Raw genomic sequence first — 16013 nt, 5'->3', positions numbered from 1 at the left:
TTGCTGATGTTATTATTTTATTATGCAGTTATGACAGTAGCATCTTGAAGTATCTTTTCTAAAATAAGTTCATACACTTAATATAAAAAAATTGAATGCAATTGTTTGTGTCTTTATCTGCGAAATACGATACATTGAAATATTTAATGCTTTTTTGTTTCATTTGACGCAATATATGAATTTTTTTTTAGTTCCTAATGGTCTACCTCATCACAGCTTAGTATCAAAAAAGGAAAAGAAGTCTTAAAAAGTTTAGAAAAGCTATTAGACCTTACAGTTATTTTAAAAATTCATATATCTTACCCATGGAAGTCCACAGAATATTATTTCAGTGAACTGTCTTAGAAAGACATTCACATATTCTATCATAAAAATTTATTAGACTAAAGTTAACTAACCATACTCTTTATTAGTGCCCAGCGTAGACTTATTTCATGTCTTAAGTATGTACTTTACTGAACATGTATTTTATACATGGGCAGCAGAATACCTCTCTTATTTATTGATAGGAAAAACACAGAGCCTTGTATCGTGTAATTTGTTAGCAGACATACTCGATAAACTAAGAACGTTCTGGCTTAAACTTAGAGTAAGAAGTGTTTAAAATCATTTGGCTTATGAACTTTTAATAAATATGAAAAGTGATAGCAGTGTAACGATAAATTATAACAATGGCGAAAAAAATATACTTGATTATTTATTAGTGGCTATAAATATAATTATATGTTAACTTACTGTTAAAACACACGTGCTTTTTATTTTAATGCATTTTTTATCTGAATTAATACATTGCAACAAAAATTGCTGTTAATTGTAAAAAATGCTTGATAAGCGATTGTGAACATGTTATTGGTATGAATTGCGAAGTTATAAAATGTCATCAGAGACATAGTTTTCATACACAACTTACGTAATTAGAGGCAGCAACTACTTGCTAGTGTAAGTAAAATAAAGAGTATGTGACAAGAATTTTAAGTGTTAACGAGTTCTTACCATTAGATTCATTAAGGAATTTTTTTGGGAATTTGCTTTTTTGTGTAGAAATTTTGAAGCTAAAGGAAAACAAAAAATTCTTATCTAAGAAAAACAAAAAAGGAACATTATTTTACTTTGCTACTTGTTGTATAAACAATACACATTGTTTTTTAAAAAATATCATTTTTTACTACTTAAGGTGAAAAGCAGGAAAAGTTTTTCTGAGTTTTTTGAAATGTCAAAAGTAAAAAAGTAACGATGACACTGCCAACAAATAAGGATGTATTGTATACTTTTTATTTAGATTGCACAAAGCTTGAACTTTTAAAAAAATTTTGTTTATTCAAATAAGTTGTATACTACGTCAGAGATATTAAGTTAAATATATGCCAATACAAGTTGCTTAACCAAAATTAGATTATCTCTCAAAATTAATAAATGTTACCTTTGACATCTATTTCACGATCAAGCTTCTTTTGTCCAAGTTGAAAATTCGGGGGTGGTTGATCATAATTGATTCCAAAAACATTATCTTGAGATTTTCTTTTTGATTGTAAGCAGATGTCTTCTTCAGCACTTACTTCAGTGCTTTGCCAATAAATATCATAAATTGATGCACTACATCGAACTTTAATTTTTCCATTAACAAAATTACTAGTCGTCATGCGAAAAAGTAGGCTGCTCCAAGTTATATCCTTATCAGTAGAGTAATTATAAGAGTATACCTTTGTATCTGACTTTAAAGCCTGAAAAAATAAAAATCCTCATTTGATTACTATTCGAGCAAGATTAAAAGTTTTTTATTGTTTTCTAATATACGCTTATAAATGCCATACCATGTCTGTTACCCTGAAATTTGAAAAAAGTTTTAGATCCATACATATTACAGTTACTTACTAATAAAATAAGTCAGAAAAAATTATAATGACTTCGACTTCTAGTATTTAATAATACTATGCCCCTTTCAATAAAAATCAGATATTTTGAAAACAAGTTTACCCTAACTTTTTAATACACACTAATTAAATTTCAAACAAATGCCAAGCAAAAACAAAAACTAATTCAAGTAGAGCTTCTTATCACACACTGCTCAGCATAAGATAGATGCTCTGCCCATTAGTCTATCAAATAAGTTGCAAGGTAGTTCTACTGAGATTTCTTATCAGTCGTATCACCACTCTTGCAATTTTTAAAACATTATCCATAAACTAAAGATTCTTTAAAATAGTATGCATAAGTAATACTTAAACTTTAAAAGTCGTTTACTCAATATAAATAACAATGAAGAAAGAAATTATTTTCGAATTTCACTTATGATAGACTGAAGATATTATCATCATTACCTACTTTATATATGGTACCAATATATGTCACTCATAAATGCAGAATATCGAGTTCTTATTATTAATTAATAAAATTTTTTGCTGTAATCTAAGAAGACGGCTTATTTTTAGTTCATTACTGTGATTTAAAATTCTTTAGAAATCTGTGAAACTACTTCCAGTCCTCAGATAGCGGTTTTTGGTGACATTGCCAACTTAATTTGTGAAATAGAGATCATTGTGACATAATTAATTATAGTGTTTGCGTTAGTATGACCTGGACAGAGGCGCACGACACTCGCAGCTCAGTGAGTTGCCAATAGCAATCAGAGGGGCCTGGAGGGGGCTCACATGGGCACGCACTACCGCAACAATACATTTCTTGACGTTGAGAACTTACGAGATCCAGTTTGGTGTGTGTATGTGTGTGTTAGCCCTACTCCTGGCTCTCTCTCTTTAGTCGAGATGGCTAGAGCTCCTTCCGAGCGAACGTCTCGGTCTACTCTCTGGTTGGAAGCCAACCAGGACGGATTCCTTCTCGCTTTGCCCAAGCTCGCTAGAAGTAGCAATTAATGTTGTTGTTTAAGCCAGTTATCGGCTCAAGAGATCACCACAGTCACTCTTTCTCGCTTTGCCCGAGTTCACCAGCCTCAGTTCAGGCATAAGTATTTTCGTTAGATTATAATCAAAATCGGTGAGATCAAGTTTCATATCGACTCGTCGTCTTGAATTCAAACTAACGAGATCGTGTCTCCTATCGACTCATCGTCTTGATTGAAGCCAACTTTTCAACAATTCAAGTTGAATTGGTTAAGCTTCAGCATCTTAAGCCTTGCTTCTTTAAATTTGAATGAGAATTGTGCTCGCGTCGTGGTTTTTCTCGCGGCTAGCGACATTCTTCTAGTGCGATTGTATATATGTTTATATTGATGAATAAATCACGATTTTTGATTTGTTATAATTGTGAAGTAAGTTATCTTTATTTCAATACGGCCTTTTTCGCAACTATTAGTCAATTCGCGACTCAACTAACAAATTAATATAGAGTATTTGCCCAAGTAATTTGAGGCTCACTAAAGGCATCCTTCTTAAGCCGAGCGAATTACAGCAAAATTTTCATATAGTGTAAAAAAAATTAAAGTTTTCTACCAAACTTATTACATTGTATTGACTTATAAATTTTTTTTTATTTCCTTATTAGAAACCAAGGTGTGAAGTCTCGGAACCCCGAGAACAAACTAAGCTACTTTGCAGTTTAACACCTATCTCGTGTACCATAATATCCAGTGAAATAATCATAGCTTTAACTCGTAACCCGTAATGAAGACACATTATTACTAACTTTGTAATTATGACACTTACTTTTATAACTATGATAATATATAAAATATTAAAACTAGACAACTGCCATTGTATGTCAAGTATTGAAATATTCATGTGGCTACATTCTTAACTAAAATTAGAGCTTTGATTGTCTGAATCAGCACCCAACTAATTACGTCACTTTAAGGTAAATGTAACTTGATAGTGTTAGGTTTAAGTATCCCTCGTACAAGTTATAATAATAACGGCTTGTAACTAAATTTGATGTAACAAAACTTAAATATTGTTGAAATTATCTTTTGATTGCATTTCATGAGCGATACAAGCGTTTTCTCTATTTTTTTTTTTAATTATCTTATCGTAAGGCTATTTTAAAACATTTTTTATGCATTAATATCAAGACTCTTGGTGCGCTTTATTTATGACCTTTTTTTATCGTCAGTACAGTAAAAAAATAACAATTTTGAGACTATGCTTGCATACCGATCAATCCATCCCTCTTTGTACTACTCAAAATTTTCGTTGTCTTTTCAAAACACATACTTTTTTTTTGATGTCTTAAGTATGACCTTTCAGTTTAACTATTTTTTATGTACATAGAAGGTTACATTGTAACAAAGTTGTTAAGAAATAATACATTTTCTTCCGTGCCTTTTTAAACATACACTGTATACAATATATTGTTTGTTGATTCTATCTACATTAACAAAGACATTGTTGAAATGCAAACAATTAGGGTTGCACTTTTATCTAACACTTTTCTTTCAAAACGCCTTTGAAACTTAATTTATCTTTCGAAGTTCTATAGCATTGGCTACTAAAAGCTTATTCTGCTCAGTCTTCTACAAACAATTGTTTTTATGGTCTTTGATAGCCACGTTGTTTAATAATTATTTTAAAATATCTTGAACGTGTTTATCGATCCGTTATGATAGTGCAATACTTAAAAAAATTTTTATTTTAATTTCTTAAACTCCCACATTGAAGAATGCCACCTGCTGCCACTGACACCCTACAGATCTCAACTCACCCCTACAAAGCACCTCATTAACACCTACCAGTCTACACAGACACCCAGCACGCTCTACAGACTTTTTCTACCTTTTCCCTGCCCCCTACACCATTTTTAGGAAAACTTACGAAAACCCAACCAACTTTAACTGATCCCAACATACACAGACACTTTTGTATTTCATTTTATTTTTAGATTTATTCAAATTTATTTCAATTAATTTCTAAATATGTCATTAAATACATATGCAGTATGTGCACACAATCAATAAGATATCCTGCCACCATTTACTGACCATATATAAACTCAGATATTTACTTTATAAAAATAGATACTTTTATTTGTATTTTGCACTACTCGGCCGATGATTAGATGAATCTAATAAATACGAAAAATCAATACTTATTGCATTCATATTACTAAGAAAAAAAATGTAAGCCAAATAATTTTAATTTTCTTTTAATTTATTTGCAATAATAAAGTTTTAAATGCAATTAGTTTTTTTTAGCATTGGTTATAAACAAAGTAGAAAATATTAATTGTTTAAATGCTTTTGTGCAATATAATACCAATAAATAAACCGTGGTGCGAGGCGAAGTCGTTGCAGCGCAGTCCAGAGGGCAAGGGGAAGCGTTGTGTAGTGTATCATGTACCGAGATACTGTGTATTAGTGTAAGTAATTAAATAAACAAATAGTTAAAGGTATTTGTTGTGCGTTAAATTAATAGTTCTCCCTGTAGAACGAGAGAACTCCCGCGCTAATCCCCCTTTTTCAGGAGAAGAAGCCCAAGACGTGAGAGGGGCAAAGGTGACGAGCGTGATCGAGATTTGCTAATGCTGCGTCAGCGCCTCTTCTCGTTTCAGGTCAAGAAGCAGTAATACAAATGTTATTGATTATTACCCGGAGACACGTAAAACAACAAATAATTGTAGGGGTTGACCCTTAAAATTCTTTGGAGAGCAGAGCAACACTAGTTTATAATATCTTACTTACATAGACAACAGAGTTGCTGAAACCATTGTAATCACTAACCACGAAAACTACTTAGCCAATCTTGCTGAGATTTTGCGTACTGATTGTTCACTTTTCCTAGGTAGTTTAAGAACAGTTTTTATTTTGAAAGAATTAATGACAATAGAAATAAATAGGCTTAAAGTTTTGTAAAAATACGCCAGCCTTTCACTGCAGTTTTAGTGAGATTTGCTTGGTTGCGTAGAAGTAAAACAGAGCTACCTGCAATAGAATTAAGTAACTCTGGTTACTTTATCTCCAGTCAGAGTTCTGAGTGACAGAGTCGATTATCGGCACTTCATGAAACATAGAAGTGGGTATCTTGCAGCTGGGTATCTTAGCTACTGACAACAATGTTCTCTACTGGACAAACAACTTACGTCAAACTCCATCCCAAACCAACAAAATTGATGAGTGCCACCTTCTCCTGCATAATCTTCTCTAGCATTTAAGGGTTTCACAGCCATTCTTCTAACCTTCCAGGAGCTACCAGAGCAAATTTTACTACAATATCAAGCCTGAAAAAGAGATTCTGAATAGTTTGAGCAGCCACAACGGCCTCGTTGTCAGTAGTCATTGCAACGGCATACCCACAGAAAAGGTATTCTCCAGGCTCACTTTTCCAACTAACGATGAGTGGTTGTTTGTCCGGAAAACGATCTAAAGACAAAATATTCTATAGTCAACGGCGTGCCTTCCTCCAGCATGGTCCCCATACACGAAGACTCTGAGAGTAAGAGTCAAGCTTTCCGTAGCTCTCTATTATCAAGAATTATAATAAGAAATAGTTGGAAGTTTCACCAATGGCCCATTTTAGGAGTATTATAAGTGCTTACATTTCCTACTTTACCATCAATCATATCGGTTTTTTTGAGGGCCACCTAAGGTTAAACTACCTTGCCAATGAATACATTTTACTACTGTTTGCAGCAACGATTCGTTGTATAAGAAACTATATAAGACCAGCCACTATTAAACCAAGTCAGTTATTCATGGGTAGACGTCACGAGCGAAGTTGTTCGTCGCAAGGCTGAAAATCCCGATGTCTGACCACTCTATAAAACCTTCTTGACTTTAAGCATTCAACCAGGAACATTTAATTTTCTCCAAGGTCTGCGCTGGGCAAATCTAACAGCTATGAAGTAAAAATAAGCCTTAGCGAATGGGACAGTCTCCAACGGGCAAGTATCACAAACCAATCTCCCTACATTCAATTACCAAAATGACTGAGCTTTGCAAGAAAAAAAGCTGCTTTAGATACCAACGTCTTTGGTGTTATACCAGGAGACCTTGAGGAAAATCTCTGCAACTAGCTCCAACGCTTCCGACGTTGTATTTTTCCTTTCGACCATTCTGGCGCTACAATAACAGGCCAGAGAAAATCACCCTGAGGTATATAGGCAGTCACGTTTCCTGAAAACTTTAGTCTGAAAGAGTTTACTTAAGAAGTTCACTGGTCATTTAAAGGGCATTAAACGTCAAAGTATCTTGCCAACAAATATATGAAAACTTAACAAAGAAAAAAAAAAAACCGCCTTTAGGGCTCACAAAAGTCTTAACCACGCCAAAAGTTGCAAGAGCGCAAATTGGAAGGAAAACTTTAAATGCATTTAATGTATACAATTTTTGGCATCAAGAAATTGACGCAGAACATTTATTAAGAGTGAGGCAGCAACATCAAAACCGACAAATAAAGAATTTATTAAGTGAGAGATGAGCTTTTTATTCTGAACCTTGTAGTTATCTCTTTAATCTTCCAGATTCTAAAATAGGTAGAATATGTAATTATATTTTTGTGTCAATAAAAAAAGTAGAGAATAAACTGCAGGGTTTTGTCGCTCAAGTAATAAAATTGTGAAATAAAAGAAAAAAACTTTTTAATTGTATATTTTTTGTGATTTTAAAATATTAACAGCTCTTAAACAAAGCCCAATAAGCTCAATAAGCCCTTTTGGTAGATTATACTGGAGAAGCTGCAAATCGACGGCCCCGTAAGGCCAATAATTATTTAATGGCACATTAAACCCATAGTACTATTCCTTGTTATTATATGTTTCCACTTTTAACAGCTTATTAGTTGACCAAATCAACCGTATAGACTCCGGACAAATATGTTTTTAATAATAAGATTTTTTTTCTGGGAAGTGTGAGGAATAGTCATAAAGTTTTTAACTGAAAATGTTTTACATTACATTTCATCACACTACGACGTTCCATTTAGTAAGTCTTGGGCGAAGCTGAGACGAAGGAGCTGCGTGTAACATGTATAACAAAAAGAGTCCTTACAAGTTTCATTGCTAATGACGTATCTTTTAGACAAACACTGGATACTTTTGAAGAGTCCCTCAATGACTCTTCTTAAGAAGTTGTTTTATGCCTTTTTGATGGGGTTGTCGTATTTTTATGAAATTTAGTTTGAGACTTGATTGTCATTTTTGTTTAAAATATTTCATAGTAATGTTTACATAAAATGCAAAGTATAAAAGAATTATTTTCACGCAACTTCCATGTATATACTACTATGGCTTAGTTCTCCTGATCGCTTAGCCCGGCAATCCCCACTAAAAGATTATGCTTTAACTATAATCTTTTTTAAATAAATCATACGCTTCTATTGTACAAAGCCCTTAAAAACGGAATTGCATCCATTTAGTCGGTCTCAGGTAAAGACGGGGCAAATACGGGGGAGGGCCACTAGTATAAAAGTAAACTTATGAAACAGGGACTTTACAGGGTCATTGTAGACATGGCTTTGAATCGTGTCTCGTGTTTATACAACCTTTATTATAAACATCATTAGAATGAATGCACCTAAAAGTAAAGTGCAGGTAAATAAATAGTATTTTCCTATATTGATGGAAGAAAAAAGTTATTGCGTATCTTATCATGAAATCTAACTGCAAAAGACTTGGAGATGCAGTTGAATTTAGTTTTTTAAAACAAAGAATTGAATCTTTAGACGTTTTGTTTACATCAACTTAAAATTAAGTGATTTGGCAAACTTTTGACTAATGTTCAACAATACCCTTTTATAAATGCACGTACGAACAAAAAATAAGTTTTTGATAGTTTGTCTCTATTTGTGGGCTTAAGTGTAAGCTATGTGCTTTAATTATAATATTTGATTGTAAAAGCGTAGGGTGCTGGAAGACAAAAGACTTTCTTGTAAACTACTTCTACTACTTACTTCCTGGCAAAAGCTGCATGAGGTCGGACAAGAGCAAAACGTTTATGCCACCAAGGAAAAGATATATTGTCCACGGACAAAAATCTTACATTTTTCCATTGTTGCCGCATTACCCTTATGTAATTGGTTTTCTAAAAGAAGAAGTATTTAACATGTCAGTAAATGTCGTCTTTCTTCGTTGCTGGTGCATGTTTTGTCTATGTTCGACAAACTGGTACTTTGAACACACTATTTAATGTAGAGCAACCTACTTTTTGTGCTGCAACTGCAGTTAGAGTACTAATCTGTATAACCTGCTTTCCGTAACATTGCTTAACTTAATTTCTCAGCAAGTAATACGAAAAGTCTTTTTCGTTTCAGCGTCCCACGTTTATACAATCAAATGTTATAGTTAAAAGCTCATAGTATACATTCTAGCCCAGAAATAGAGACAACTTTAACGATCCATGATTTACTCTTTTGTTTTCATGTGCATTTACAAAAACATGTTTTGCTAGTGTTTTTTAAACTAATAATTAATTTTATACTTTTTGGTCTTTGATAACAAAATATTTTTGACATTTATACATTCATTTAAAGTCGGAAGATAAGCCCTCATCCTTTCCATCTCTACCAGTGTGTCTGTATTGCATGGTGTTTTATCTGTCAGCTTAGAACACTCTAGCCCTTTCATCTAGAAATTCTTGAGTGATTTTACTCTACTTAAGACTACATATGCCTGTCCAGCCACAAAAGTATGGGACCCTAAGTATACCACTGCGTGGTCTACCGTACAGCCTTGCATCTTGTGCACAGTAGATGTCCAACTTGAAATCACTGGAAGCATGTGACTTTTCACCATACTGTAGCTAAATAAAGTACTCTTCATGTACAGGTCTATGTACATTTTATACAGTCACCTATGTCAGTATTATACTATTCAATGTATAATCGGTTCATTATAACCTTAAAACTGGATCACATTCAAGGTCCATTACGTGGCGTTTTTCACAAATGCAAACACGACTATGATACGATATTCCATCATAAAATTCCAGTGCCTATCTTCCGGGTTCATCATTAGACTTTGACACTTAATTGTGGACAAAGTTCAATACAAGACTTTTCTAAGAAATCCCAAATAGCTATGATACGATTCTCCATCATAAAGTTTCAGTTCATATGTTTTGGCTCCATTATCAGATCAGCTCAACAGTACCATTTTACTATATTACCATATTGTATTGTCATCAGAACTATTTTCATTACGATACGATCCTTGAAAGATGGTTAAATTTGTTACCTTAGTATTGTTGTTCCATGACGTAGTTGGTTACACACAGGTCGACCTATTAAAATCGTGTTAATAATGATAAACGTTTTTCACATATTCCAAACAAATTTAATATGATAAATATTTGTAATTCGTTGTATGCGTAAGTGTAAACTGAAGTTGTGTTGGTTTGATCGTAGGGGAGGTGTCCGTGGGGAAGTGGGGCATCAACGGCAGCACTAATTGTTTGGTGGGAGACACTTACACCGGTGAATCGTTAAAAATATTGATAGGCGTTTACCCTAGTATTGACTCATAAGTAGTCGTTGTTGCAGTGTAAGTGTCTCCCCGCTCTAATTTTCGTCAGCTTTGGGAGACACAAAGTAGACTTGAAGAGCTGCGGAGCTCTCTCGAGCCTCGTCAATCGAGCGAACAGAACGCTCTCACGTAGCCGTCGCTGCTCACTCTCCTTTGTTGCAACTTTTTTGTTAAGCCATGTCAGCACGTTATCGTTTGAATAGAAGTTTGGGGCTGTCTTGCCAGTGCCATTACAATTGCCTATACTCAACTTGCATTCAACCAACACCTTCCGTTCTCGCAACTCATAAGTCATAATTTTCGCCTGCACTTCAAATCAAGTTTAGAAGCATCTTGTTAGTTTAGCATTTTCCTCATTTCAAAACACAATTTACTTAAAGACAACGTTCTTATTTTGCTCATCAATGTTGTAAGTAAAGCTTCCATTAATTAAGCATTTATACTTTTTCTTCGTACATTTATTTTGAGCCAACCGACCGTGGAAGCAGTTTCTTTAAGGGTTTTTTAAGTGATGTTTGTAAACATTTTCCAACAATTAAATAATGTTGCTTCTCATACTTAATTTTCTAAAAACATTAAAAACGTTTAAGGTTATAAAAAAAAATTTTTTTTTTATTTTATTCTTTTACAAGTTTTTGAAACAATCTTTTTAATTATTATTAAACATTTTATTTTGTAAAATATAAACATATTTTTACAATCAATATTTAGATGATTCTGCAGGATTTTTTTGTAGTTTGATTCAATCAATACTGTAAGTGTCTATGACTCTTATAACTAAATGCCTTATATAGTAGTGGAAACTTAAATTTCGACCATAATGAAAAACACCGTTATAAAGATAATTTCTGGATTTTTCACACATGCGCCAAACCGGTAGTACAAAAAATAAAAGTTTTGAAATAAAATAAGTAACACATAATAATAGTTTAAAAAAAGCGTAGAGAAAGTTAAAAAAAAAAAATTTTATGAATTTCATCTATTATTGCTAAGAGTGAGCAAAGAAACTTTTCTCTTATTCAAAAACTTTCAACGCCAAACTGAAGTTAGTCAGTTTTATTATTTGTTATAAGAACTCAATATTTGCATAACAGAGGAGTTTAAATACAATGACTTTATAGCTATTTGTTCTATAGCAAGGACAAAGCATGCGGGGTAAAGGTCATGCCCCACCACGGTTGGGTTTCCCTCCTAACTTTCAAGACAAAAAGAGGGCTCCCCCAATTTTGAGTTTCTAGAGAAGTTAAAATTGCTCCCTCTCACTTAGTATGGGTATTATTTTTATAATAATAGGTTTCTTTAATAGACAGAATTATTCATATCTCTTACAATTTTATTTAGAATATCAGGTCTATAATAATGGATTTGCGCTTCATACATATTGCAATTTTTTTCTGAAATATAAACCACACACTTCTGTACAGCAGTAACCATCAAATCCGACAAATCACTCATTACATGTAAATTACAATTAATACATTTGACGATAAATTCACTTAAATGATCAAAGGTCACCTTTCTTCGAACTAAATTACAACGCCATTGCTTTGCGACACTACCACTCACACCTTGTTTTCATCCTCCTTCAAGCTCAATAGCCTTGTCGTTATAACTTACAGTAAACTTAATTAAAAACAACGTCCAATGGTGGTACTGTCATATTTTAAATTTATTAAAAAACAAAACGACGTTTCGGCCGTTTAGACAACGTTCCGGCCCTCATCAGGTACAAAAATCTATAAGTAACAAAATTCTTTGCAATACAATTTTAAGTAAAATACAATGAACGCAAATTCAGTAACATCTATAACATACCTCTGACTCTTACGAATTGGATGTGAAATCGTAATGTAGTCAGGGTTTCAAGCTAAGTAGCTTTTATACCCTGCACATACACAAATGACATAGTACACACACGTAATACAATCGAATAAGAATCGCAAGCAGTTCCTTGAGACGCACATAAACAGTTCATGTTTTCCTAATATTATGAATGAAAGGGGTCCTCGAATCATTTATATAAAGTTAGTCACCTTTCTTAATTGACAAAACGAGAGACCAATAATAATCTTTCAATTTTTCTGTATCTTGTTGTCTATTAATATTATTATTTAAGTAATGTATATTTAAAATTTTGGAAAAAAGGCACTATTTGTAATTTTGTTCTACGTCTAAGATATAAGTATTATAAAAATTAAAGTAATGTGTAAATTCAATGTTATATTGTTATAGTACCGATGTATTCTTTTTTTTCTCGATGTCTCTTTTGTGTTCTGTCATTCTTAACTTTACAGCTCTCGATGTTTGAACAACATAACAGCAGTTGCAATTCGCACATGGTATGTGGTAAATGACATATTTTTATCGTGTGGCTCAGTTACATCTTTTCCAAGTGAAAAGATAGATTTTAATTTATTGTTTTAACTGTAAACAAGACCAATGTGAAGCTTCTTACAATGATATTTAATATGACTATGCAAGTGGGAAATATACGGTAATAATAAGATTAATTTATAATTATTTTTATTTTTGTTGCTATTGTCAATCATATTCATGTTTTTTAAGGTATTTAATCTTTTATTCACAAATTTGTTAATAAATCTTTGAGGATAGTTGTTAGCTAATAAAAATTTTTCAATCAATTTTAAATTATAATTATGAAATTGTGTGTCTGCTAATTTAATAGAAGAGTCTACTAGTGTGTGAATGATACCTATTCTTTGTTGTATTGGATGGTGAAAAAGAAAATTCAAGTATCGGCCTGAGTGTGTAGGTTTTTGGTACCAATTAGTTAGTACTGTGTTATTTTATTGAATAATAATCTCCAAATCTAAAAAACTGATGCTGTTGTTATTGTTACATGTCCCAACAGTGAATTGTGATTCAGGACAATAGCTATTAAAAATGTGTTTAGTAAAGTTGATATATTTAGTAGGCACGCAAATGAGGATATTATCCACATACCGTACGTACAATGGAACATCAAAACATAACTCATCTTAACATGAAATTTCAAGTAAACGCATTACGAGATCACACATTACTGGACTACAGGGACTGCTCATTAAAGAGCTGAAAACTCGTTTGTAAAATTTTCTGTTAAGTTGAAAAAAAGTTGAATTCAAAACCAATGACACTCCTGCGCAAAATTCATTAAAAAAAAAATTGATCTTTTTATTCAAGAATTTCTGCAAATGTTCTATTGCATTTGTGATTAAGGTTTTATAGTATTAGTGAATTAACTTACTATATCTAGACTAATGAAAATGTGACCAAGTGGATTAATAACTTCTTTTAATTCATTTTTTAATGCATAGCTATTTTTTTGGGTGATTTTGCCAGCGGAATATTCTTAATCTAAAAATCAGAAAGAAATTTAGAAAAACTATACGTGGGTGAATTTAATGTCGAGACAATAATACGTATAGAAAAGTCTTTTTCGTATAATTTTATCAGTCCATAGCATTCAGATAAGTCTTTTTTATGATTATCATTATCAAATTTACTTAATTCATCAAATTTATCAAAAACACCGTATTTATTCCACTTGCTTACAAAGTTTGAATCACTTTCAAGAGTGCTAGACTTCATAAGTACTCACTTTCGTAGAAATAAAAGTCTATTTTTTTAAAAGCTTAGTTGTATTCGGAGGCAATTAAAATGCGGTGAGTTAAAGTGCAAATTTTTTATTAAATGTAGGACTTATGCCATTTTCTCAAAACATATTACGCAAAGTACTAACAAGCTTAAATATGTTACCTTCTTTAACTTTCGATCGAACATAAAACATAAATTAACCATATCTAAATTACATAAATCAATTCTTAATAATGAAATTTCGGACTCTTACACAAAAACTAATTATTTAAGAAATATAATTTAACTAATACGAAATAAGATTTTGAGTAATGGCTGTGAATCTGTTATTATAAATTTATTTATTGATTATTACAAATTAAAGTTGAATAGCATTTTCCGTGAATATCGTTGTAAGTTGGATAAAAAGTATGATGCCCTTTTGTCACACCCTTTTGATAGCTTTTGTCATGAATTACGATTCACTGTTCAGACATGCAACAATAACAACAGCATCAGTTTCTTTGATTTAAAGATTGTTATTAAAAAAAAACATAGTACTTACTAATTTGTACCAAAAACCCACACACTCAGGGCAATACTTTAATTTTCTTTCCTACCATCCAATACAACATGAAATAGGTATCATTTACACACTAGTAGACTTTTCTATTAAATTAGCAGACACACAATTTCATAATTATAATTTAAAATTTATTAATTAATTTTTATTAGCTTTAAACTATCCTCAAAGATTTATTGACAAATTTGTGAATGGAAGATTAAATACCTTGATAAACATGAATATGATAGACAATAGCAACAGAAATAAAAATAATTATAAATTAATCTTATAAGTACCGTATATTCCCCACTTGCATAGTCATATTAAATATTATTGTAAGAAGCTTCACATTGGTCTTGTATACAGTTTAAATAATAAATTGAAATCGATCTTTCCACTTGGAAAAGATGTAACTGAGCCACTCGATAAAAAAATGTCGTTTACCACATACCATGTACGAATTGCAACTGCTGTTATGTTGGTCGAACATTGAGTGCTGTAAAGTTAAGAATGACAGAACACAAAAGAGACATCGAGAAAAAAAAGAATACATCGGTACTATTACAACATAGCATTGAATTTACACATAATTTTAATTTTGATAATGTTTAAATTTTTGACATAGAAAAAAATTACAAAAAACGCCTTTTTTCCGAAATGTTCAATGATTATTGCTTTAATAATTATAATAATAGACAACAAAATACAGAAAAATTAAAAGATTGTTGTAGGTCTCTCGTTATGTCAATTAAGAAAGGTGACTAACTTTATATACATGATTCGAGGACCCCTTTTATTTATAGTATTAGGAAAACATGAACTGTTTATGTGCGTCTCAAGGAACTGCTTGCGATTTTTATTAGATTGTATAACGTGCGTGTACTATGTCATATGTGTATGTTCAGGGTATGAAAGCTACTTAGCTTGAAACTCTGACTACATTACGATTTTAAATCCTTTTCGTAAGAGTCAGAGGTATTTTATACATGTAACTTGATTTGCGTTTATTATATTTTACTCAAATTTGTACTGCAAAAAATTTTGTTACTCATAGATTTTCGTACCAGATAAGGGCCGAGACGTTGTCCAAACGGCCGAAACGTTGTTTTGTTTTAACAAATTCAAAATATGACAGCACCATAATTGGACATTGTTTTTTATTATTTACCAACTGTCATTGGACATTTTATTTGAATATTTTTGGACGCTAGTGGAAGCTGTACATCCTTTTAATCTACATCTGCATCTACACTACGCTACTATGGAAAACACCAGACTGCAACAACTACTAACCATCCTTACGAGTAGAAAGTTCGAATCTCTTTGAGAGGTGCTGGACTCCATAAGTACACGCTTAGGTAAAAATGTAAGTTTTATTTTTCATAAGCTCAGTTGTGTTCAGAGGAAATTTAAGAGCAGTGAGTTAAAGTGCAAATTTTTAATTAAATGTAGGACTTATGGCGTTTTCCCA

General features: G+C 32.1%; 1 protein-coding gene across 1 annotated transcript in view; it reads right to left on the bottom strand.

The window, feature by feature from the left end:
• LOC106637205 (uncharacterized) overlaps positions 1-16013 on the bottom strand; it is a 494105-nt gene that overhangs the window by 86744 nt on the left and 391348 nt on the right. Inside the window, exon 5 of the mRNA XM_089595085.1 lies at positions 1421-1721. Coding sequence (XP_089451211.1) covers positions 1421-1721 — 301 coding nt within the window. The remainder of the gene's footprint in view (positions 1-1420; positions 1722-16013) is intronic.

The sequence above is a fragment of the Copidosoma floridanum genome, unplaced genomic scaffold, assembly GCF_036245765.1.
Source record: "Copidosoma floridanum isolate Cflo_tuat_1 unplaced genomic scaffold, Cflo_Japanese_pri ptg000024l, whole genome shotgun sequence".
In the NCBI taxonomy this organism is placed as follows: Eukaryota; Metazoa; Arthropoda; class Insecta; order Hymenoptera; family Encyrtidae; genus Copidosoma; species Copidosoma floridanum.
Note: the sequence above shows the minus strand (reverse complement) of the source record. Positions and strands in the feature narration are given on the sequence as shown.